Source organism: Urocampus carinirostris, chromosome 15 (assembly GCF_059441175.1).
Source record: "Urocampus carinirostris isolate Australia breed hairy pipefish chromosome 15, RoL_Ucar_1.0, whole genome shotgun sequence".
Lineage (NCBI taxonomy): Eukaryota > Metazoa > Chordata > Actinopteri > Syngnathiformes > Syngnathidae > Urocampus > Urocampus carinirostris.
In genome coordinates, this window is record NC_142363.1 from 233,427 (window position 1) to 259,408 (window position 25,982).

General features: G+C 42.7%; 1 protein-coding gene across 6 annotated transcripts in view; it reads left to right on the forward strand.

The window, feature by feature from the left end:
* The window catches only part of ak7b (adenylate kinase 7b), a 98,866-nt gene extending 92,338 nt beyond the window's left edge, over positions 1-6,528 (forward strand). The window contains exons 17-19 of one of the 6 annotated variants that reach the window (XR_015852837.1): positions 90-285; positions 3,347-3,496; positions 3,603-3,723. Coding sequence is in view for 5 of the 6 variants with exons in the window: in XM_088354058.1 (XP_088210184.1) it covers positions 90-289; positions 3,603-3,761; positions 3,835-3,864 (389 nt within the window). In the remaining variant the exon portion in view is untranslated. Of the gene's footprint in view, positions 1-89; positions 290-3,346; positions 3,497-3,602; positions 3,762-3,834 lie in introns of those variants that run through there. The other 5 variants (XM_088354058.1, XM_088354062.1, XM_088354059.1 and 2 more) reach the window with 5 other exon arrangements.
* Positions 6,529-25,982: the final 19,454 nt, after the last annotated feature.

Sequence of the window (25,982 nt, forward strand, 5' to 3'; positions counted from 1 at the left end):
CAATAATGCCTCTCCTTTATACAGAGAATAAAAATGAAGTTGTTCCCCTTCTATTCCTTTGGATTGAATGTGTTCTTTTCTATCTACAGAGATTACTAGTCTCAATACACCTGACAATGAACTGGTGATGCATACAATCTGCGAGCGAGTGGGAAACGCCAGAAACTATGGTCCGAGCAACCACAATGCCCAGCTAGAAGCAAATAACATGATAGAGACCATTGAGAAGGAAAAGCAAGATCAGAAGGCGGCAGAAGCCAAGCAGAGATTAGCACATTGGGAGATGTGGGTAAGAAATAGGCCTTATTCATAACCTCATTACGTTACGTTATTTTTTTCAGGAACAAGGTCATCTAACTCATTATTTTCTCTACTCTTTCCGTTACTGACAGTAAAAAGCGGTGGAATACGTACATTTTTGAATGTGTTAACCTACGTTTTTGTGTGTGTTTATGTATGTTTTTGTACGTGTTTACGAATGCTTTTGTGTGTGTTTCAATACCATTTTGTGCATGTATGCGGTGCGTTACGTACGTTTTGTGTGCGTGTTCAGTACATAATGGTGTGTTTACGTACATAATGTACGTGTTAACATACATTTGTGAGTGTTGGCGTATGTTTTGGCGCATTTTTATATTTCTTGTCTGTGTTTACATTTGTTTTTGTGCATGTTTGCTGTGCGTTACGTTTATGTTTATTATTTTTTTTAAAGTAAGTTCCGTGTTTTTATGTACGTTTTTGTGCGCATTTGGTACATTTGTGTGTGTCTTTACTTAAGTTACTATGCGTGTTTATTTGCTGTTTCTTTGTGTGCGTGTACGTACGTTTTTTGTGTGTTTAAGTAAGATTTTATGTGTTTTACATACGTTTTGTGTAAATTGTAGTATGTTTTTGTAATTGTTCACTACAGTTTTTGTTTATTTTTACTACTGTTTTTGCACATTATTAAGTATGTTTTTGTGCGTGTTTAGCACATTTTTGTGTGTGTTTATGGAGGTTTTTGTGGGTGTTTAAGTACCTTTTTGTGCGTGTTTGCGGTTTGTTAACTATGTTTTAGTGTGTGTTACATTCAATCTTGTGTATTTTTCCGTATGTCTTTTGTGTGTGTTTGCATGTTTTTCTTTGCTTGTTTCCGTATGTTTTTACGAGTTTTTACATACGTTTTACATATGTTTTCCTGTGTGTATAGGTTTTTGTGCGTTTCTACATACATTTTTTATGTTTTTATGTACGTTTTTGTGCGCATTTACTTACGTTTTTGTGTGTGTTTGTTGTGCGTCGTGTACATTTTTGTTTGTGTTTATGTACATTTTTGTACGTGTTTTTGTATTTTTTAGTCCTTGTTTGCTGTGTGTTATGTACATTTTTATGTAGTTTTTTGTTCGCCTTTACTTCGGTTTTTGTGTTTTTACATATGTTTTAGCATGTTTGTACATATATTTTTGCACATTTTTAGGTAGGTTTTTGTGCGTCTTTAGCACATTTCTGTGTGTTTACGTACATTTTTGTGTATGTTTACATACATTTTTTGCGTGTTTACCGTGTGTTATGTAGTTTTTGTAGGTGTTACCATATGTTTTGGGTATATTTTGTGTATACTGTAGTCCAATTTAAGTAATGTTCACATAGGTCTTTGTGTTTTTTTGTATTTTTTTGTGTGTGTTTACATAGTTTGATGTGAATGTTTATTTACGTTTTTGCATACATTTTTGTGTATAATTAGAATGTTCTTGTTTGTGGTTTCGTATGTTTTCTGTGTGTGTAAACATGTTTCTTATTTTTGTATGCAATTAGAACATCAACATCTTGTACGTTTTTATGTCCGTTTTTGTGTGTGCATACATTTTTTGTGTGCGTTGACGTATGGTTTTTTTTTGTGTTTTTACGTAAATTTTGTGTATAGTGTAGTACTCTTTGGTGTGTTCATGTAGGTTTTTAACATTTCTACGTACGTTTTTGTGCGTTTTTACTTACACTTTTGTGTGTTTGCATACATTTTTTGCGCATGTTGATGTATGATTTTGTGTGTGTCCACGTATGATTTTGTGTGTATTTACGCAGTTTTATGTGAATGTTTACTCATGTTTTTGCACGTTTTTACAGACGTTTCCGTCCATGTTTAGTATGTTTTTATGTGAGTTTACATACGTTTTTGTCCTTGCAGGCATATGTATTTTTGTGTTTTACGTGCGTTTTGTGTATACTGTAGTACTTTTTGTGTGTGTTTATGCAGGTTTTTGTGCATGTTTACATATGTTTTTTCTGTGTTTACATAGGTTTAGGTAAATATTTTTGCAAGTTTTTAAGGGCAGTTTTGTGCGTGTTTGGTATGTTTTTGTGTGTGTTTACGTCAAGTCAAGTCATTTTTATTTGTATAGCCCTCAATCACAAAGAGTCTCAAATGGCTGCACAGGTTATTGCAAAGACTATTATTTCAGACTATTATTACACCATCCCCTGATCCGGAAACAACATGAGGGCAAGGAAAAACTCAAAAACCTCAACATGAGGAAAATGAAGAAACCTTAAGAAGGGACCGTACATGTGGTATCCTCCTTTCAGGATTACCAGGCAAAGGATGTTGTAATTACAAATAATACAGGGATATCGTCCACAAAAAGTATAGGTTATTCATAAGCTATAGAGTAGAAGTGTGTTTTAAGCTTAGATGTAAACATTTCCACTGAGGTTGCAGATCAGATCTCAGGGGGAAGAGCACTCCACAGCACCGGTGTCCGGATGGAGAACGCTTTCGAACCTGCGGAACACTTCTTGGCTCTTGGGATCACCAGTAGACCGGCGCTTTCAGAACGAAGGCTTCGGACCGGAACATAGGAGGAAATCAGATCTGAAAGATATGAGGGAGCAAGTCCATGTATGATTTTGTATAATACTAAGAGAACCTTGAAATCACATCCTAGGCTAACATGGAGCCAATGCGGGTTAGCCAAAATCGGCGTGATGTGCTCGGATTTTTTTGTCCTAGTTAAAAGCCTCGCTGCAGCATTTTGTACCAGCTGAAGACTATTGATTCTGGATTTTGGGAGACCGGAGAGTAGTGCATAACAGCAATCGAGACGGGAGGTAACAAACGCGTGAATTATAATCTCAGCATCCGACTGAGACAGCATAGGACGAATTTTAGCAATGTTACGAAGTTGGAAGAAAGCGGTTCTAGTAATTTTCTTCACATGTGTTTGAAAGGACAGATCGGGGTCAAATATGACACCTACATTTTTAACTGAGTCACTCTGTGTGATGTGACATTTGTCAATGTTCACAGCAGTTTTTGAGAATAAGTCACGGCATTTAGATGGACCAATAACTAACATTTTGGTCTTTTCAGAGTTAAGACGCAAGAAATTGAGTGACATCCACTCTTATATCTCAGTGAGGCAGGCCTCCATATTTCCACAATTTAGTGTGGCAGATTCCTCCAACGGAAGATATAGTTGAGTGTCATCTGCGTAGCAGTGGAAACTGATATTATACTTACGTACGTTTTTGTGCATGTTTGCGGTGCATTACATACGTTGTTGTGCCTGTTTACATACCTTTTTTTTTAATATAATTTTATTTTTCATACTCTATGTTTGTTTAAGACCAAGACGTTAGAGGAGAAAAGGCAATGGGAAGTACAGCAATTGGAAGCCCTGTCTGTGCCAATGAAGACCTACTTGATGGAGAACATCATTACCACCCTGTCTAAGGGCTTGATTGCATGCGGCTCAGCGTGGCCAGAGGATCCAATAGACTTCCTGGTAATGAAGTCAACATTAGATTGTACTATTTGCCTTCAGAATTTGGATTTATTTTAGTCTTTTTCTGTTTCAGGCAGAGTATTTGATAAAGAACAACCCATGACTTAGTGGTGATAGGAGCTTTCCAAGATGGCGGGGCGCGTGAGTGCAGCGGCTTTAGGGGCTCCAGTTCGTCTTTTGTTTTTCAGTGTTCTTTTATCCCTCATATTTTCCCTTCGACTCCTTTTACCACCGGATCTCCCTGGGTGATCTGGCCGCCGACAACGACGGGGCAAAAGTAAAAGGCAGCCGGTCGGGCCTAGGCTAAGAAGGCGACCACACAGACCAGTGCTTCCAAGCATGTTCCTGACCAACGCCAGATCCATTGTCCACAAAATGAGTGAATTTGAGCTGCGGATTGCCACCAACAGCTTCGTCCGAAATTGGAATATTTTTGTCATCACAGAGTCTTGGCTTCCAAGAAGCCGCAGTCCAACTAGCAGGACGCACGCTTCACCAGCACGAACGAGACGGAGACTCCGGTAAAAACAGAGGCGGCGAACTACGAGCTACAACAACAGCCAAATCATTGACACACACTGCTCACTCGATATAGAGTTTCCAGCAGTATCGTGTAGACCCTTATATCTACCGAGTGAGCTAACTATGGTCATTGTGGTTGCTGTTTACATTCCACCGGTTGCTAATGTTAGCATAGCGCTAAATCTCCTGCCCGACGCTATCAATACACAGTAGCTTGCACACCCCGACGGAGCTTTAATCGTCGCCAGCGACTTTATTCAGGCATGCTTAAGGACTGTACTTCCCAAATTCATTCAATTCGTGGACTGAGCAATTAGGGAAAAACACTGGACCGCGTGTACAGTAAGATCAGACATGTAGTTGGACCCGGCCATCTCTGTCTGTCCCTCACTCCCTCATACACCCCCCTCCGGAGGAAAACAAAGCCTATTGCAACAAGGACAGTAAAAACATCTTCTTTGTTCCTTTATGTCGTTGTTTTTCTTTATCCTCACTGTAAAATGTGGTACTGGAGTGCCACGTCCAATTTCGTTGTCACAATATATTCAACCCATGTTGCAACAATGACAATAAAGGTATATTCTATTTTGTTCTAGCTTTGGGGGTGCTGAGCCCCCAGAGCAGGGGTCGGAAAACTACACCTCATCCGGCCTGCCAAACAAAAAGTGTCAATTTAAAATGACAATATATATAATAGTAAATATAGTTCTTTCAATATTTTTTGTGCTAACTTTGTCCCTTTTTTTCGTGCCCGAAAACAGGGCCCTCATATATTTTATCTTCATTCATATAGGAAAAGAATACCATAGAAATACTACTACAGTAATTGTATGACGCTAAAGCACTATTACAGAATTATTACTACAATAAAACTTTAATACAAAAATACTTACATTTTATAAAATAAATATGACAAAAATTCACAAACAGAATTATATTGACAGACATATGACAAAAAACATCCATGCAGTCTGAATTTTTATAGTATTACTGCACTTTAATTTTGAAATATTTCTAAAGCACCCCAGAGGATAAAAACAGGACCAGCCATTCAGCGCGTTATCTTTGACCAGGATGGTTCGTTGATGCTCGTCCAGGTTATTTCTAGTCGCCTAAAATAGTTGTTTTAGGTTTTTACTATTGCCATTGAATAATTTTTGTCGTATATCTGTAGAATATTTTTAGTATTTGTTGTATTTTTGTGAGCACGGTGGAGCAGTGGTTAGCGCGTGTGCGGTACAGTTCTGAGGTCATAAGATCGAACATTCCTGTGTGGAGTTTGCATGTTCTCCCCGTGCTTGCGTGGGTTTCCTCCGGGCACTCCGGTTTCCTCCCACATTCCAAAAACATGCATGTCAGATTAATTGGCCGATCCAAATTGTCCCGAGGTGTGAATAAGCGAGTGAGTTGTCTGTCTCTGTGCGCCCTGCGACGGGTGTGCAACCAGTTCAGGGTGTCCCCTGCCCACTGCCCGAAGACAGCTGGGATGGGCTCCAGCACCCCCGCGACCCTACTGAGGATAAGCGGTGCAGATAATGGATGGATGGATGTCCTTTATTGAAGAAATTAGAGTTTTAAAAATGCTATCATTTTTGGGGGGGTGTGGGTTCAATTTGAGGGCGGTTCAACACATCTTAGAAGTCAATACTAAGTCATCCAGTGGTGCTTCTCATTGCATAACAGTGAGCATCTACAACTGTGGTCTCCAAAGTTGTAACCGCGGGTGCCAGGATGCCCCCTGAGGACAGCTGAGGTGCCCACAAACCTGTTCTGAAAATAGTTAATCAGTGCTAGGTCATGTTAGGAAAAACATATATTAAAATGTATGGTTTACCAAATTGTTCAAATTAGTTATCTGACTCCATTAACCAAAATAATGTTCATTCACCGAACAATGCATGCTCGTTTCTTTTTGGGGCAGATTTAATTTCTTAAAATATTTAACTCATGAACTCCATCGAATCAGCCGAATTAGTCTTTGTCCAGCCTCTCCCCGTTCTCACTCGATCTTCTCCGATCTTCTCCTCTCGACCCCCGTCTCTCCGCCCGCTGGTGTGCCGGCTCCTCCCATGGGCGGGCCAGGAACACCCATGTGGGCTACACCTCGTCGCCTCAATGTCTGGACCCCTGCGTCACGAAGGCCCCTCTTGCGCCGGGAAGCGCTGATTATCTTATCAGCCTGTGTCCCAGTTCCCGTTGTTTCTGTAAACATCATTCTTCACAAGGTTGCATTGACCTCTCCCCACAGCTCAGCCAGTGAATATATTTTGCATTTAAATGTAATTTGTATTTGATCGTACAAAATCCCTTATAGTCAAATGTATAAAACCTTTCAGTCAATGTGATTTTCTAGTAAAAAGTTTTTTTTTCAATGGCTGACTGAGTCTATTTGATGCTACTTCCAATACTTGACCTGGTAACAGCATAGTAACAACATATTAATAGCATGATAGGCTGTTTTTTTTAGAAATGCTTATCAAACTAGGGATTACACCCAAATGACACGGAGCTAGCAGCAATCCTAATTAGACCTGCTTTAGCCCATCCTTGTCAAGACCCCAGAGGATAAAAACAGGACCAGCCATTTAGCGCGTTATCTTTGACCAGGATGGTTCGTTGATGCTCGTCCGGGTTATTTCTAGTCGCCTAAAATAGTTGTTTACTATAATCCCTATATTGCTTCCAGTGCCTCTTTGCCTGACCTGCCATATCGCCTGTCTGCCCTGCAGAATTTCCACACCACAGCTCTCTTAAGTTACGGATTGGAGCTCAACCCGGGGATACTCTGGTAAGGTTTTAAGAATTCCCTAATAAATATCTTTTTTGTGCCGATCTAGTCTCCAGCCTCTTCCGTTCTGGATTGCGGCATTAGTGGATCTTCCAAAATACATAACACTAAGTGCCCTTTGGGCTAGTTAAAGGTTAAAGTTGTTTTTACTTTATTTTTCTCTGTAGATTTAAAAATATTTTAATTTATGTTTCATGTGTTTTTCAGTGTTACTCTTTAACTGTTAATTTTGCTTTATGTTCCCCCTTTAAGGCATTCATAAAAATACATAGAAATTGTAATATATGAATTAAACAACGAAAACAACCTGAAAAGCCATTCCGGGGCCGTAAGTATTAACTTTTTAGTGAGCCAAGCCAGAAAGCTGGTCCTTTAAAAATAATCTGAATTCCCATCCCTCCAACAGACTTATTTGCTTTCTTGAGGATTAAAGTGGCGTGGAAAGACGAAAAGCCAAAGACCGACGAGATCTATAACGAATCAAGATGATGAAAATAAATAGGAGAAACTAGACCGGAACAAAAACTGGAGAAACTAACGAGACAAAAACAGAAAGAAACAAAACTGGAACCCGAAATTAAACAGGAAAAAAATAAACGGGAACAAAACCGGACTTGAAATACCAACAGCAAAAGAGGACCGAGTCAGAACCCACGTCTTGTGGGGCAAAACTTCGTTTAAAGGGCTGACTACTAAAGGAAGAGAGCGCTGAGCTTTATATAGACGGAAATCCAATCTCTCAACGTGCCGCAGCTGGCGCCCCACGGGCGGGCAATTGGGCACCATGGCAATCGTGACACACACGGACGGGGCCAATTGGGCACCATGGCAACCGTGACAAACATTGGCGTGGCCAATTGGGCGCCATGGCAACCATGACAAAAAGTAAACTCAGGCCAAAGACGTGTTTCGAATTTAGAGCGTGTTATGTTCAGAAAATTACTTGGAATCCGTACTTACTGTTGTTTTTTTTCAGTAGTCACTCACTCAACACATTTTTCCGGCAATTGCACGCTTCATAGCTGTGACATCATGCCGTCATAACACTGCCCTGTGGTTGTGGTTACATTCCACTTACACCCCCCCTTTTTTTCAAGTGCAAAACACATTCAAACATATTAGTATAGAACACAACTTTAATTCCAGAACACACCTTATGCCCGTAACGTAATCAATCTAACTGGGTAAGCAGGTTCGACTGCCACTAACCTGAACCAACGTTTAGACCACAATCTCTGAGGTACAGGGGGTCCCCACGAGCCCTGTCCTAGAGCATTGCCCTGTGCCTCGGGTTCGTGTGGGATTCCCGGAGGTAATGGAGGGAAATCCCAGTCCCCAACAGTGTGGCGTGGATCAGCTGCAGCGGCCATTTCTTTTTGTGATGGTTGGTTCGCGCGCCTAAAGCGGCTGGCATGCCACCAGAAGCCGTCGGCCAGGCAGAATGTATCTTGGCCGAGCTGTGCTGTTATCTATTGGGGTGGGGACCAGAAGGAAAGCAGCTTGTGGGACCTGTGGATACGGATCCAGTCCGACACTTTGAGTGTCTGTCCTCTCACCCAAAGTGCCCTGTCGTAGCAGTGCTTCATCTGGTGCTGCGTCTCTGCCACTGTACTGCAGACAGAGGGTCCCGCTCCAGGAGTGCCTGGAGGATCTCTTTTTGGGGCCGCATTCGATAGAGTGGAAGTGGGAGTTCCTGTTCCGCCATCAGGAGGGCTGGTGATCTACCAGTTATGGCATGTGGTGTAGTTCTGTAGTGCAGTAGAATTTAGCTGAATGGGTGGCACAGGGCTGTCCTGGTGTGTTTAATTCCTCTCTTCCCCTGCAAAGGCAGAAAATTCAGCCGAGATGAAATAGGGCCCATTGTCTGTTGTGATAGCGTCCGGCACACCCCAGCAGGTCAAACTAAAGGAGAGGAAGTTGATTTGGTGTGTGGTTACTGACCCCACAGGGAGGACCTTTGGCCACTTGGAGTGGAAGTCGTAGGCCACCAACAGAAACCGCTGATGATGATGCTTGTCATAGAGCTCCAAGGCCTCCTTGGCCACTGAAGGGCTCCAGAGGTGGCATTGGGGGTGGACCCGTCTTGCCGCTGGTAAAATGGCAGGCATTCAACACTGTTTCAATGTCTCTGTCGATTCCCGGCCACTGAACCAGGGTCCGGCAGCGCTGCTTTACTCTCACGATGCCTAGGTGACCATCGTGAGCCATGTTCAGGGTCCTGTGCACAGGCCATTTGGCGCTCCTGCAAAGAAACGGTTGTTTGGAGGGGCTCCTGCTGCATGAAGCCACAACATTATTTCTGCCAGGTGTAGACACTGTTGTGAAGTTCTCTCATCTCATCTCATTAGCCGTACCGCTTATCCTCATTAGGGTCGCGGGGGTGCTGGAGCCCATCCCAGCCATCTCCGGGCAGTGGGCAGGGGACACCCTGAACTGGTACCCAGCCAATCGCAGGGCACACAGGGACAGACAACTCACTCGCTCATTCACACTTAGGGACAATTTGGACCGGCCAATTCACCTGAAATGCATGTTTTTGTAATGTGGGAGGAAACTGGAGTGCCCGGAGGAAACCCACGCAAGCACGGGGAGAACATACAAACTCCGCACAGGAAGTCTGGAGCTGGATTTGAACCCTCGACAGGTTCCCATGACATGAACTGTGCCGCGCAAGCGCTAACCACTGCGCTGCCGTGCTGCCCCTGTTGTGAAGTTGTAGGATAGTATTCTCTCTGACCACCGGTACAGGCGTAGTGACTTGTGACCCAACACCGTCATGGCTATGAGTGCTGTGAGTGCTTCGTGGTCAGTCCTGAGTGTGAAGTGTAGCCCGTAAAGGTAAATGTGCCATTGATCGCCCAGACACAAGCCAGCTCATACCTATCCCCCACAGAATACCTCTGTTCCACTGGAATCAGAGATCGTGAGGCAAACCCTTCTAGACATTCAGTCCCCCCATGGAGTTGGGACAGGACTGCTCCTATCACAGGTCACCAGCGTAGGGATCTGGAGGTCGAATTGGGTAAGTACTGGAAGGAAGGTGAGTTGCGTCTTCAGCTGGCGAACAGCTGCGGAGCACTTGGTTTTCCAGGGCCAGAGAGCATCCTGCTTAAGGAGGGTACGGAACTCCGGAGTCTCTGATTAGTGTGGAGGAAAACGCAGGTAAAACACCGTCATGACCAGGAATGAGGACAGCTCAGGCAGGCGCAGGATGGCTTCCACATTTGAATGGAGCGGGCTGAGGCCATCTGCTGTCAGGCGAAATCCCACAAACTCGATGAATGGTGCATAGAAGATGCATTTCTCACCATCGTGGTTGAGCACCTCAAGCACCCTGGAGAGACGGTCGTCATATGAGACTGCTGTCACACAGTGCACCATTATGTCGTCCAGGTACACGATTAGGCCAGGGATTCCAGCGAAGATGGTGGTCATGATTTTCTGGAAGCAGCCGGAGGCAAAGCTATGTCCACAGGTATATAGGTGTAACTGAACACATCAGTGTGTGTTACGAAAGCAGTGAGGTTGCGGTTCTCTGGGTGCAGTGCAAGTTGCAGGTAAGCCTGGCGGAGGGCAATCTCTGAAGCTGTAAAACTTGGCCAAGAGCTCTTCTGTAGTAGGGAAGAGATATTTGTCTTATACTATCTCTTTGTTCCCCTGTCTGAGGTCGATGCAGGGGCAGGCCACTTGTCTTCTTCCGTGCCACCACCAGGTTGGAGATCCAGTGCGATGTGTCCACCCATTCCACAATGCCAGCATCCACAAGTCTCTCCAACTCGGCTGTAAAATCATCACGTATGGCAAGGAGCAGACGGCGTAGAGGCTGGATGACTGGGGACACCTTTGGGTTCAGCAGCGGTTGGATGCCCAGTCCAGGGAAGAACGAGGGCCAGAGGTTAAGCCAGGGTGAGAAGACAGTCAATATGGTGGCACCCCTGTTTTCCGTGATGGAAAAGCCCATGGCGCAGACCAGGTCAAAACCAAGGAGGTTAGCACCCTTGCTAGACACTTGAAAAGTTAAAGATGGGAGAGTTCTGGCACCATAGCAAACAGAAAAAGTTGCAGTCCATCTTTGTGTGTCCGTAACCAAATAGGTCTTCTGTTCCTGGTTTAAAAGTCTTTCATGGAAAATGTCGCCGGACTGTAGACTCATTCAGGAGTGACTTGGAGACCGCTGTGTTCAGCAGCAGTGACAAAATCATGCTGTCCACCACTGTGCACCACTTGAATGGCTTGATGTTGGCGTACACCAAAGGGATATTGGTGGAGCCAGATGCGTCCACCGTTGCAAGAGAAGAGTGTCAGACTCTGGAAAATTGGTTGAGCTTACCACAATGTTGGCATCTTTGTTCTTGCGGCAGGCGCGTGTGAGCAGTGTTATAAGGAGCTGCAGGTTCCACAATGTTGCCTTATCGTGGTGCCCCAACGTCCCGTGACGTTAACCTCGAGCTCGTCAGAAGGTGCCGTGTTGGGAGTGGGTCCTGAGAGCAACAGTCTGAGATGGGCCCAAGGCAGCTAGTCGAGATGCTAAAAGACTCCAGTTGGAAGGCCATATCCACCGCCTTAGACAGTAACGTGTCGTCCGACGATAAAAACAGCTTCTCCCGGGAACATTTTTCCGGGAACTGCACGGCCATGACGTCACGCTGTCGTAACACTGACCTGTGGCTGTAGTTACATGCCACAGAGCACATGCCTCAAGTTGCAGTTTTCATCGCTATCCTCGCACACTTGAATTTGGCAACTTGGCACCACTGGGGCACCACCGTTCTCCTTCAAAAAGTGCCACCGCACAACTGACACCAGAAGCAAAATGACGATCACCAGTGGCGTCGCACGCGGTTGGCGCTAGATGCGCGGGGGCTTTAGTAACAAAATAGCTTGACGCTTAAGGAATGTCGGGGATCCCTGATCTGTTATTATTCCAATCTTTCTTGAGATTGTTTAAATCAAATGTAATTCTGAATATACTGATATATTATCTCAGTAGTATCTGACACTAATTTATAAATGTTCTTGCAACTGTGATTAAAAATAAAAGTTTTACTGTTGTTAGGGAAAAAACTATATTACAAATGTAGCGTTTACCAAACTGTTCGAATTAGTTATCTGACTCCATTAACTAAACACAAACTTTATTTTCCTAACAATGCAGGCTCGTTTGACAATGACAAAAGACAGGCTTTTCCACACGGGGGCAGATTTATTTCCTTTGAGTATTTAACCGAGCGAATTCCATCGAATTTAGCCAAATTATTGTCAAATTAGTCTAATTAGTCTTCGTCGAGCCTCCATCTCTCTCCTTCTGTCTTCCGTCTTCCGTCTTTTTCACACGTCGGGGCATTGGCCACCCCCATGGGCGTGCTGACTCCTCACGTGGCAGACTCTGCCTATGGCAGACTCCTCACTTGGCCTCCACCTAGTCGCTACCTCCTCGCCGAAAGGCGCCACCATGTCTAAAGGACTCACAACAAGAAAGCTTATCAGAACACTTGTCCCCGTTCTTGTTGTTTTACTGTAAACATCATTCTTGTCTAGGCCACACTGACCCCAAGCCTTCCCTGTGAAAAATCCCCTCTGCATTCAACAAATGTACTGTAAATTCCCGACTATAAGCCCCTACTTTTTCCCCAAACTTTCAACCCTGCGGCTTATTCAGTGATGCGGCCAATTGGTGTAATTTTTCTAATGGCCGCCAGCGGCGCTCGAGTACAAAAGGTAAGATTTAGATCGGTGGAATATATGCGTCGAGGAAGACTGCAACTTCTTGGCTTGACTAGCGGCGAGAAATCTTTCACTAAATCTGGCCGCATGCGAAAGGCAACTTTTTCGCAAGTCTGCCAGTGGATCCTGACAGCGTGGGGCAGCATAAAAAATTCCACCATCACCAACGGGTTCCGAAAAGCCGGTCTGCTGCGTGACGGAGAGGAGGGCACAGAATCAGGAGTGGATGGGAGCGTGGGACGATGTCTATATGACAAAGTTTCTTTGCGACACTGAGGAAGACAACTTTGATGGCTTCAGTTCTAAGGAGGAAGGTTTACCGTGTTTTTTACAAGTACCGTATGTTTTTTTAACAGACCCGTTTACTGTGTTGCGAGCGTGTTGCTAGCGTGTTGCTACCATTAACTTCCCGGATGAAAGTTATATTATTATCATTAAAGCTTTGAAAACTCTCTCGGTATACCGTCTTTCTTTGTAAATATGTGTAACCATGTATAATATGTATTTGCAACTGTATATTTTTGTAATGTATTTATTTGTATTTGTTTTGGACACTTATTCTGATATGTTTTGAACGGGCGAAATAAAAAGAAGGGGCGTAACAAACGGGGGCTGACGGGAAGTGGGGACCGGTAAAGGTGAGTGTTTGTGGTCACGGCGGACAATAGTGGATATATATTTTTCCCACCCTTACCTTTGGAAATATACACTTTTTTCTTTGGATTACTTTCAACGGGACCCGGACTCTGCCGGTCTGCATCAAACCTTAAGTACCGGTATCATTTTCCGTTCATTTTGCCGGCTGTGATTTTTGGACTGTGTACTTAAAATGAAGGATATTCAATTACAAGTCGTGTCTGGGTTAATTTGTGTTTGTGTTACATTTTTTAATGTGGGCACATGCGGCTTATATACAGGTGCGGCTTGTGTAAGTACAAAATCGGTTTTCCTCCTAAAATGTGGTGGGTGCGGCTTATAATCAGGTGCGCTCTATAGTCCAGAATTTACGGTAATTTGTATTGTATTAAATCCCTTATAGTAAATTAGATAAAATAAAAAATCCTTCAATGCTTGTATTGCATTGAGGTTAACCCTACGACATCTTCCAGCTTACTCTGAACGTTTTGGCAGGGCTCCGATGACTGCATTGCGGAACAGACTCGAAAGTATAGGGCTGTTCTCCACTTCTCCCTCTGTTTCCTGCTTCCATCGTTTGAGCTGCCTGCCGATGTATGAAGCTGGATTCTCAGTTTCGCTGAAAGTTTCACCTTTTAATGCCTTAGGATCGATCTTGGCAGGGTATTCATCCCGTAGTGCTCTCGTCACTACTGCACAGTAGGCGTTAAATTCAGTTCCATCCGCCATTACATCGACCATCCATCCATTGTTGCTGTGACGCAAAAGATTCTCCATCGTTGAAGCACCTACACATTGCGCCAATACTGACTTGATATCGCCGATGGCTAGCAGCTTGCCAATAGTCTCTTCTTCAAACCGTCAAATCCACTTCCCAGCACCTTCATGTATGTCTGGCAATCGGGAGATCAGTCCAGCAAGGTCAGGTGTCTGCCAAGGGATATACTGACCTTTGTTTCCCTTGATTAGAATTGGAAACTGACCAGGGTCTGTATATCTCTCCGGCGGCCGGATATTTGGCCTATATCTTAGGTCATAATTTTCCGGTCGCACTTGTTGACGGTCCAGGTCCTTCACTGTTCCTTCCTGCCTCAGTTCTTGCGTGATGACTGTCCAGTTCCTCCGGCAATTCTTGAATTGTAGCACGAATAGCAGCACCTTGCCGCTCCTCTTCCAATTCCCGGATTGTTTGCCGGACACCTCCGGCTCCCATGTCGACCCAAAACGATTCACCGGACTTTCCTTTGACAGTTTCATTTCTTTCTGCATAGCAGTCGAGCGGTTCTTTACATTCTGCTCCGTTGAACTTTCTCCCCGTGCTACAATGCTTCGGAATAGGATTATGTTGAGGACTTGTTGGCGCGTTGCCCAGGTTTCGTGTTGGCGATTTCATCTCGTCTCCTTCTCCTTCATCATATTTTAAAACCCCATTTATTTTCATTGTTCTGACCAAAGTTGGATACAACCCAGCTGATCCAGTTGTCGTATCAGCGTTCAATGATTTATCTTTCAGTTGACTCAGTCTGTCCCTAATTTTCTCCCTATAATGCACTCCTTCAGTCTTAAACAGCTTCAAAATCTCTTCAATATTCCTCTTCTCCTGTCGTTTCTTGCTATCCTTGCCAGACTTGTAGTCCATGATTCTCACCTCCATGACGCCATTAAGTCGTTTAACGGAACAAGATCTCACAAATCAAGAGGCCACATTCAGACGAAGCACTAGGACAAATTGCTCATCCTAATGTAATTCCCAGTAAAGTAAGTTTCCTATATCTATCATAAACACCAATCACACGTTCTTTTTACATCCTGTTTTCACTTATCATTAAAACCGCTTTGTGCTTCAAGTCATTGAATGAATGAATGAATAAATGAAAACTTTTATTTCGAACATAAAAATAAAAACAGGACAAAAACAATGAGTCAACAACAGAATAATGTCACATAACATGTTCGAAAAGGGGTAGTCAGAAGCAGATGCTTATTTTTCCTACCCTTTTATCTTCCCTATTAAATACATTTTATAGATAGCTCCTCTTGTGTCCAATACAACAAAATCTCATGGATATACTTATTACATAGGTCAGATATCAATAATTATAATAGTTACAATAATCACATATTTTATTCACTAATCTTCGCAATACCCATCCCTCAACGTCATAATGCGCATAATGTCACTGCACCACCAGTGATAATAACAATAAAAATAAACACAATACTTATAATAACAGTTCTGATATAATAATAGCAACAATAACAACAAGTTAACCATAGTTGGAAATGCAGTATTTCCAATCTCCCTCATATCCCATTTTCTTCATCCCTTTATTTCGCCAGTAATGTGTTTTTGTATTTAAATTTGAACACATGGATAGTTGGATATTGTTTGATCTCATTTTGCAAATTATTCCAAAGTCTGACTCCACAGACAGACACACACATACTTTTCCTGGTGGTTCTCACCTTTGGGATTTTTAATTCACCACAGCCCCTCAAATCATAATTTCCCTCTTTCCTAGAGTATAATTTTTGTATGTTTTCTGGCACTATGTTTTTGTTAACCTTAAATAACAGTTGTGAAGTGAAACATTTTATTAAATCATCCAATTTTAATAATTTGGACCGCATGAATAAAATATTGGTATGATCCCGATATCCTACCCTGTGTATGGTTCTTATTGCACGTTTTTGAAGGATAAAAGGGGCTGTAGTGAACTTTTGTAATTATTGCCGCAGACTTCTGCACAATATGTTAAATATGGCAGAACGAGAGAACAATATAATAAATACAATGCATTATAATTTAAAATAAATTTGGCTTTATTAATTATTGAAATGCTTTTAGATACCTTAGTTTGTATGTGTCTGATGTGTGTTATCCAACTTAATTTATTGTCTATTATGATCCCTAAAAACTGATACAATGTCTATTGCGACACCATCCATTTTTACTTCTAAATCTTGATTTGCCTTATGATTACCAAAGAATATTACTTTGGTTTTATTTAAATTTAAAGATAATTTATTTATATCCATCCATACTTTAAGGTTAATTAGTTCACGATTAATACAGGTTACCAAATCAATACACTTATCATTTGAATAGAAAATGTTAGTGTCGTCTGCAAATATTAATATTTTCAATAGTTTTGAAACATTAAAAATATCCTTAATATATAAATTAAATAACTTTGGTCCCAGGATAGAACCCTGTGGTACTCCACAACAGATGTCCAAATATTCAGATGAAAACTTTCCCATTTTTACATATTGCTTCCTCCCTGTCAAATAACTTAGAATCCATTACAAAGCCACTCCCCTGATGCCATATCTTTCCAGTTTTTTTAGTAGTATATTATGATTAATGGTATCAAATGCTTTTTTTAAGTCAATAAATACCCCGACTGCGTATCTCTTCTTTTCTATGCTATGGGTGATTTCTTCTACTGCATCAATAATTGCCATTGTTGCTGATCTGTTTGCTCTAAAACCATATTGACTTTCATTAATCAATTTATGTTTATCTACAAATTGTTCTAGTCTATTATTGTAAAGTCTCTCTAATATTTTAGAGAACTGAGGAAGCAGAGATACCGGTCTATAGTTTGCAAAAATGTGCTTGTTTCCATTTTTGTATATTCGTATAACTTTTGCTATTTTCATTTGATTTGGAAATTTGCCTGTTAGAAATAATAGATTACAGATGTAGGTCAATGGTTTCACAATGCTATTTATAATTTCCTTAATTAATACCATATCGATGTCAAAACAATCCATAGACGTTTTGTTTTTACAGTTGTTAACCACGTCTAAGATTTCTGATTCCGTAACCCCAGATAAAAACATGGTCTTGGAGTTCATTTTTATCAGTGACTCAAATTGTTTACCACTGCACTCTGGGATATTTTCAGCGAGCTCTGGTCCAACATTCACAAAATAACTATTGAAATTCTCCACAACTTGATTTAAATTATAATTTTCACTGTTCTTATCAATAATATTGTTTGGATATGCATTGCTTACATTCTTTCCTTTTATTATACTATTTAATATATCCCAAATACCTTTGATATTACTTTTGTTATGATATAATAAATTGGTATAGTATAATTTCTTGCTTGCTCTTAATATTCCTGTCAATTTGTTTTTATACGTTTTATATCGGGATTCGGCTTCCTCAGTTCTTAGTTTAATAAATTTTCTATGTAAAGTGTTTTTATTCTTACAAACATTATGTAAACCCTTAGTTATCCATGGATGGTTTACAGATGTATTCTTAATATTAGTTTGTCTCATTGGGCAATTTTTGTTATACTTGTTGGTGAATATTTCCAGAAATATGTCAAACGCACGATCCACATCATCTGTACCATATATAGCATTCCAGTTTTGTTTAACTAAGTCATCATAGAGTGATATAATAGTCTCTTCAGTTCTAACTCGTTTGTAAACAATCCTTAATTGATTCTTGTCTAGTAACCTTTTCATCATACACTGTAAATACTGGTAGGTGATCAGAAATATCACAAACCAGTAATCCGCAGACGTTTGTAAATTCCATATTATTTGTAAATATATTGTCATGAGTGTTGCACTGTGTGAAGTGAATCTACTAGGCCTTGATGTAGTTGGGTAAAAACTCATACTGTACACCATATTAATATAGTCATCAATGTTTTTATGGGGGCAGCACGGCGGCGCAGTGGTTAGCGCTTGTGCGGCACAGTTCATGTCATGGGAACCTGTCGTGGGTTCAAATCCAGCTCCAGACTTCCTGTGCGGAGTTTGTATGTTTTTCCCGTGCTTGAGTGGGTTTCCTCCGGGCACTCCGGTTTCCTCCCACATTCCAAAAACATGCATTTCAGGTGAATTGGCCGGTCCAAATTGTCCCTAGGTGTGAATGAGCGAATGAGTTGTCTGTCCCTGTGTGCCCTGCAATTGGCTGGCAACCAGTTCAGGGTGTCCCCTGCCCACTGCCCGGAGATGGCTGGGATGGGCTCCAGCCCCCCCGCGACCCTAATTAGGATAAGCGGTACGGCTGATGAGATGATCTGAGATGTTTTTATGTTTCTTTGGATTCATTAGATCGATGTTGAAATCTCCACAAATGAATAGTGTTTTGGCGCTTATTGTTGAATATGTTTTTTCAGCCCAGTTTGTGAAGGTTTCCTTATTTGAGCCCGATGATCTATAAACACAACTGACTATAATAATTTTCCTTTTTCATTTATAATTTCTATTGTAATACATTCAAGTAAATCGTCAATGACAAATGACATGTTTTGTAATATTTTCGATTTTAATCTTTTGTGCACATATATAGCTACTCCACCTCCTATTTCGTTTGCTCTATTTACATAGTTCAAATTATAGTTGTTTAATTCAAAATTTACACCCCTTTCCTCACTGAACCACGTTTCAGAAACTGCAATAACACTAAACGGGTTCTCAAATTGCTGTAAGTATTTAGTGATGTCATCAAATTTTGTGTACATACTTCTACTGTTAAAGTGTATTATTGAGAATTTGCCTTCAGATTTAACAAAAGTATTATATTCATTTCCAGTATAATACTTGCAATTGTCTGAGCTAACTGATGGGAATTTGTGGTCAGGATCGAAGTCATCTAATCTTAAATTATTGGTGTCAGTGTGATCAACAATGCTCAGTTCCGGTAGATCATGGCGTAATATATTATGATGGATTTTTTTTTATGTGATCTGTAATAAGGGGTGTCCATATTGTCAGTCCATGATGCCATTGTTACACTTCAGGCAAATCTGTCCAGCTCCTGCATTTCTCGGACCCAAAGTATTTTTGCTTCTTCTGGAGTGCCGTTTAACTTTATGTATACTCTACAGTTTGAAGTCAAGTCAAGTCATTTTTATTTGTATAGCCCTAAATCACGAAGAGTCTCAAAAGGCTTCACAGATTATTACACTATATTACACAGACTATTTTTCAGCCGACGAGAAGAGTAGGTTATTCATATGCTATGGAGTAGAAGTGAGTTTTAAGTTTAGATTTAAACATTTCCACTGAGGTTGCAGATCGGATCTCAGGGGGAAGAGCATTCCACAGCACCGGCGCCCGGATGGAGAACGCTCTCGAACCAGCAGAACACTTCTTTGCTCTTGGGATCACCAGAAGACCGGCACTCTCAGATCGTAGGCTTCGGACCGGGACGTAGGGGCAAATCAGATCTGAAAGATAAGAGGGAGCAAGTCCATGTATGATTTTGTACAATACTAAGAGAACCTTGAAATCACATCTATGGCTAACTGGGAGCCAATGCAGGTTAGCCAAAATCGGTGTTATGTGATCGTACTTTTTTGTCCTAGTTAAAAGCCTCGCTGCGGCATTTTGTACCAGCTGAAGTGACTTGATTCTAGACTTCGGGAGACCAGAGAGTAGTGCATTACAGTAATCGAGACGGGAGGTAACAAATGCATGAATTATAATTTCCGCATCAGACTGAGACAGTATTGAACGGATTTTAGCAATGTTACGAAGATGGAAGAAAGCGGTTCTAGTAATTTTCTTTACATGCATTTCAAAGGATAGATCAGGTTCGTTTTCCTCAAAAATTGAGCCTGTCTTGCAATGTCAGAGGTTTTTTTTTTTTTGCTTAAGTGTTAATTTAAATAAACATTAGTCTCTTTTAGTTTTTTTCCTTGCTTAAGGATTTCATGTTTCCGTTTTCTATTGACAAATCTCACGATGGTCACCTTAGGCCGGTTCTCACATCTTGTTAATTGATGGCATGCTTCTATGACCTCAGCATTGATGGATATGCCTTTTTTGCTCATAAAAGCAATGACCTGTTGCTCAGCAGAATCTTCATCAGCATCCGTTGCAATATTTTTATTTGCCACAGCCTTGGCATAGGTCCGAGGTTTAATGTCCAGACCTGTGATAATAATGTCATTTATCCTAGTGTACTGTTCCAGATCTGCTACGCGTCCTTCAAGCGCAATAATCCTCTTGTCTTTCTCCATGTTTTCGTTTTTTTAGGTCTTTGATTTCAGCCATTAAACTCAAGATTGTGTCTTGTTGTTTAGTGACTATATCCATTTTGTCCATTAAAAAGCCGAGTGACTTTTTAATTTCCTCAAGTTCTTTATCTCTGCTCAGCATCTTGAAAACTTCACGCTTCTCTTACGGCACCGTCCGCTGATCGCCTCACCCGATCGCCCTCTGACTCTCAAGTTGTTATTTAGCCGGACTTAGTTTCCCCGGCTTTTGGTCGCTTTACAAAGCAGCGCCGCCATTATTGCCAGCGTCAACAATGGCCGATCTCGGAAAGCAGGCGAATCGGCCTCCTTCCTGCACTGGTTTTCGACAGAAATCCGCCGAGTCAACGACAACGTCAACTCCATGCTTGACTTTCTTTTCGAAACCCACAGACGCCAAAATTGTGGCATTCAAGTGGCCATAGCACATTAGCGGCTACGCTAGCTTCACTCATGGTGCGGTGCGTTCACGTGCAGTCCAATGCGGGAAATTGAAGTGTCATTCTCTATTAACAGTGTCAGCGCGGGCGAGTAAAAATAGTCACTCCACTTTTTATTTATTTTTCCGATAAATAAAAATAATCTAATTTGACTGCATGTCTCTCGCACAAACTCGTTGGTCACTCAAAGAGTTAACACACAGACAGAGCAGAGACCCTCTGGAAACACTCACATATGCTCCCACACGCAGCCGAAAAAGGAAGAAAGGAAAAGAGGGCAGATGGGGGGGCTAAATTAAGCACACACACATACCCACGCACACATTCACAGACGTAGAGAATACACTCAAATTTGGCGCAAGCCAGCACACACACTTACAAAAAAAAATTATTTGCAGGCACGCGAAACACACAAACACACACGCACATACAAGACTTCAAAAGGCAAAAGAACACATTATCGCGGATTAGAAATATGTTAGTACTCCACACACACAGTCTTTACATCGCTTTTTCTATGCGATTTTTATCTTAATAATAAAACATCTGATTAACTGCTCAAATTCCTAATCGTCGGTATAATCTTTCAGATTGCAGGAATGGCGAAGTGTCATGCACCGCACTCGTAATTAAGTACCATTTGCACATTACGTCCCAAACCACAATCCTCTAGGGAAGCACATTCCCGTATAAACTATATCTAGATTGTCCACTCTGGAACTGTCTCTTCATCCATGATGACGTCCCATCACCGCTTTTTCACAGATCTCAAGACAATTATACGGACTGGAATTAACCGTCCCTCCCATCTACACCTACCGACAATCGCTGCAATCTTATCAGACTTGGCGGCCATCCCCAAAAAAATAAAAAAATCCCTGAGCACAGGATCACTGTCAGACAAAAATTTCAACTCAATCTATACTCAATGTATCTCATTCGTCCAAAATGGGCCTGACTACGGATGAAAACCGCGTGCAGGATTTAACAATAATTTGGCTCTCACGTCATAGACCCCTGCACCCCAGCTATCCCGACAAGCGAAATGAAAAAAAGGGAAAAAAAATTGTCCTTACCTCAATTGCTCGTCGGGGCAGCTTTTACGACGAGAAATCTCGATCTCGAGCCAATCACGTTGGGCGCCAATTTATCGAGGAAGATGAGATCAGACTCGTCTCATACGTGTTCAAAGAGAATGCAGGAATCAATGACGTCAGAGGGAGCTCTCGTTTATTGATGCAACAGTCTCAACAAGAAACTCAAAGAATCTCCAGATATGAGTGGGTCTTTATAGTTTCAACACAGCATGAGTGAACAGATTAGCCCGTCCCTCTTCACGTGTACACGCCACGCGAAAAGGGTTCCGTAATCATCAATTCTTGGAAATGTTTTTAAGTTTGGGCCAGTTTGACCTTTGCCAGAATCTCTTGGCAGGACAGATGCCTCCCTTAAGGAGGATTGTTTATATTAATTTGTCTGCCAAGACTTTCCCGAAATGGAAGCAACATTTCCGAAATAGAAGCAAGTCTTTTCAACAAATGTCAGCAAGTCCCTTGAACAAATGTAAGCAAGTCTCTAATCTACAACAGGCTCACAGAAGGATTTGCCCACTTAGTTCCTTAAGTGTACCCTTTCCTGATGAGGTTGAGGTATAGGAAGTTGCGGTACACTGGAGTTTTCACAAGGAGAGGTAGGACTGTTAAACCCCCAAATCGGCTAATATGTGAGAGTCTCAATGCCAAGTTAAGTGTGGGTCTAACAGAGATAGAACAGGTTTTTTTCTGGACTGTTTTGTTTTGGGTCAGTACTTGTCACTGATTTTTTAGTTTTGTTTTATTCGTGGGATTAAACATTTTGATGTCTTTTATAGGGCAAGCAATGTGTTTTTTTTCTGTGAAATGTATATGGCATTTATACTGGTTTGTGGTGAGATGGGTTTTGGTACTGATCTACTTCTCCACTCAAGAAAGATCTTTGTTATCGGCCATTTTGCACATTGTTGACCAATATATATATATATATATGTATATATATTGTTGTGTCCCGACGGATCACCACCTTATCGTGCTGGGGCACTTTGCGCGTCTCCATGACCCCTAGAGCTATGTCGGCGGGAGTCTCAAACTCCTGGTAGGGTTACCCAAGCTGAACAGGTCGAAGGGTAGAGTCCAGACTAAGAGTGATCCCAAAAGCTGGTGGCGGCACGCTTTAAAGCGGTTTCCTAAAGACCTGGATCCCGTTAGCCGCCTGCAGTTGTAGAAAGATGCCGGTCGTCTAGGGTCTCCCTTGCCACTGGAACCATCTTCTTTACAATCAAGATAGTGGCGTTGGGGAAAGCGCACCCCTTACGCCACTTTAAAAACCATCATTGCGCAGGTATCCTCTTTTACCTGAGTCTCCGACCACAATCCAGGATCGGACTGTTCAAACATCAGCAGACTCACAAATAAAAGAAGATGGTCATCATCGAATCAATGGACAACCCCAACGAACCAATACATATGTATATATATATATATATATATATATATATATATATATAATCCATATATCCATATAATCACTGCGATTGGCTGGCAACCAGTTCAGGGTGTCCCCTGCCCACTGCCCGATTATTGCTGGGATGGGCTACAGCACCCCCGCGACCTTACTGAGGATTAGCGCTTGTGCGGCACAGATAATGTCATGGGAACCTGTCGTGGGTTCAAATCCAGCTCCAGACTTCCTGTGCGGAGTTTGTATGTTCTCCCCGTGCTTGCGTGGGTTTCCTCCGGGTACTCTGGTTCCCTCCCACATTCAAAAAACATGCATTTCAGGTGAATTGGCCGGTCCAAATCGTCCCTGGGTGACACTCCGTGTGCCCTGCGATTGGCTGCTAACCAGTTCAGGATGTCCCCTGCCCACTGCCCCGAGATGGCTGGGATGGGCTCCAGCCACCCCGCGACCCTAATGAGGATAAGCGGTACGGCTAATGAGATGAGATTTTATATATATATATATATATATATATATATATATTTATCCGAGGTCGGGTCGCGGGGGCAGCAGCCTTAAAAGGGAAGCCCAGATGTCCCTATCCCCAGCCACCTCCTCCAGCTCATCCGACGGGATCCCGAGGCGTTCCCAAGCCAACTGAGAGACATAGTCTCTCCAGCATGTCCCTGGTCACCCTTGGGGCCTCCTGCCAGTGGGACATGCCCGGAACACCTCCCGAGGGATCCTTATCAGATGTCCGAGCCACCTCAACTGACTCCTCTTAATGCGGAGGGGCATTGGCTCTACACAGAGTCCTTACCAAATGACTGAGCTTCTCACCTTATCTCTAAGGGAAAACCCAGACACCCTGTGGATGAAACTAATTTCGGCCACTTGTATCCGGGATCGTGTTCTTTCGGTCGTAACCCAAAGTTCATGACCATAGGTGAGGGTAGGAACATAGATCGACCGGTAAATCGAGAGCTTTGCCTTTCGGCTCAGCTCCCTCTTCACTACGACGGACCGGTACGGGGTCCGAATGACGGCAGACGCTGCACCGACCCGTCTGTCGATCTCCCCTTCCATCCTACCCTCACTCGTGAACAAGTCCTCAAGATACCTTGACTTCTCCACTTGGGGCAAGATCTCATCCCCAACCCGGAGGGAGCATTCCGACCTTTTCTGACTGAGTCCCATGGTCTCTGATTTAGAGGTGCTGATCCTCATCCCGGCCGCTTCACACTCGGCTGCGAATCGCTCCAGCGAGAGCTGAAGATCACGGCCTGAGGACGCCAATAGCACCACGTCATCTGCAAAAAGCAGTGACGCAATGTTGAGGCCCCCAAACCGGACTCCATACGCACCAAGGCTGCGCCTATAAATTCTGTCCAAAAAGGTAAGAAGGGAACCGGTGACAAAAGGGCAGCCCTGGCGGAGTCCAACCCTCACCCGAAAACAAATCCGACTTACTGCCGGAAATGCGGACCAGACTTTGGCACCGGGCATACAGGGACCGCACAGCCCGGATAAGACTGTGCGGTACCCCATACTCCCGAAGCACCCCCCACAGGGACTCCCGAGGAACACGGTCGAATGCCTTCTCCAAGTCAACAAAACACATGTAGACCGTACAGGCAAACTCGCATGCACCCTCAAGGACCCTGCAAAGTGTGTAAAGCTAGTCCAGTGTTCCACGGCCAGGACGAAAACCACACTGTTCCTCCTGAATCTGAGATTCAACCTTCTGGCGGACCCTCCACTCCAGTACCCCTGAATAGAACTTACGGGAGGCTGAGAAGTGTATTTTCCCTGTTGTTGGAACACACTCTCCAGTCCCTCTTCTTGACGGGAACCACCACCCCAGTCTGCCAGTCCAGAGGCATTGTCCCCGATGTCCACGCGATGTTGCAGAGGCATGTCAACCATGACAGCCCACAACATCCAGAGCCTTAATAAACTCCCGGGGCCCTGTCACTTCGGTGACTTCAACCCAACTCAGAGTCCTCCGACTCTGCTTCCCCAGAGGAAGACGAGTCGGTGGGATTGGGGAGGTCTTCGAAGTACTCCGCCCACCGATTCACAACGTCCCGGGTCGAGGTCAGCAGTGCCCTACTGGCACTCCACAGTGGGACCTCTCTACTTCGCGGTTCCACGTTCACCGTTTCAGAGCTTCGCGGGTCTAAAAAATAATAATCATGAAAAAAAAAAAAAAAAAAAAGAATTTTTTAATTTATTTTTTATTTTTTTATTTTTTTAAGCATTTTTGAAGGGGGCTACTTGGCAGATTTTCACTTTTGCAGGTGGTTTTGTTCCCCATTAAGCGGGTCTAAAAAATAATAATACTAAAATTAAAAAAAAATAAAAATATATATATATATAATTTTTTTTTTTTTTTTAAGCATTTCTGAAGGGGCGTCGCTACTTCGCAGATTTTCACTTTTTGTAGGTGGTTTTGGTCCCCATTAACCGGGTCTAAAAAATAATAATAATAAAATAAAGTAATAAAAAAAAATTTAAAAAAAATTAAAAAAAATTGGGGGCCAACCGATACCTGCCAGCTGCTTCCAGAGTCCCACAGGCCAGGAAGGCCCGATAAGACTCTTTCTTCAGCTTGACGGCA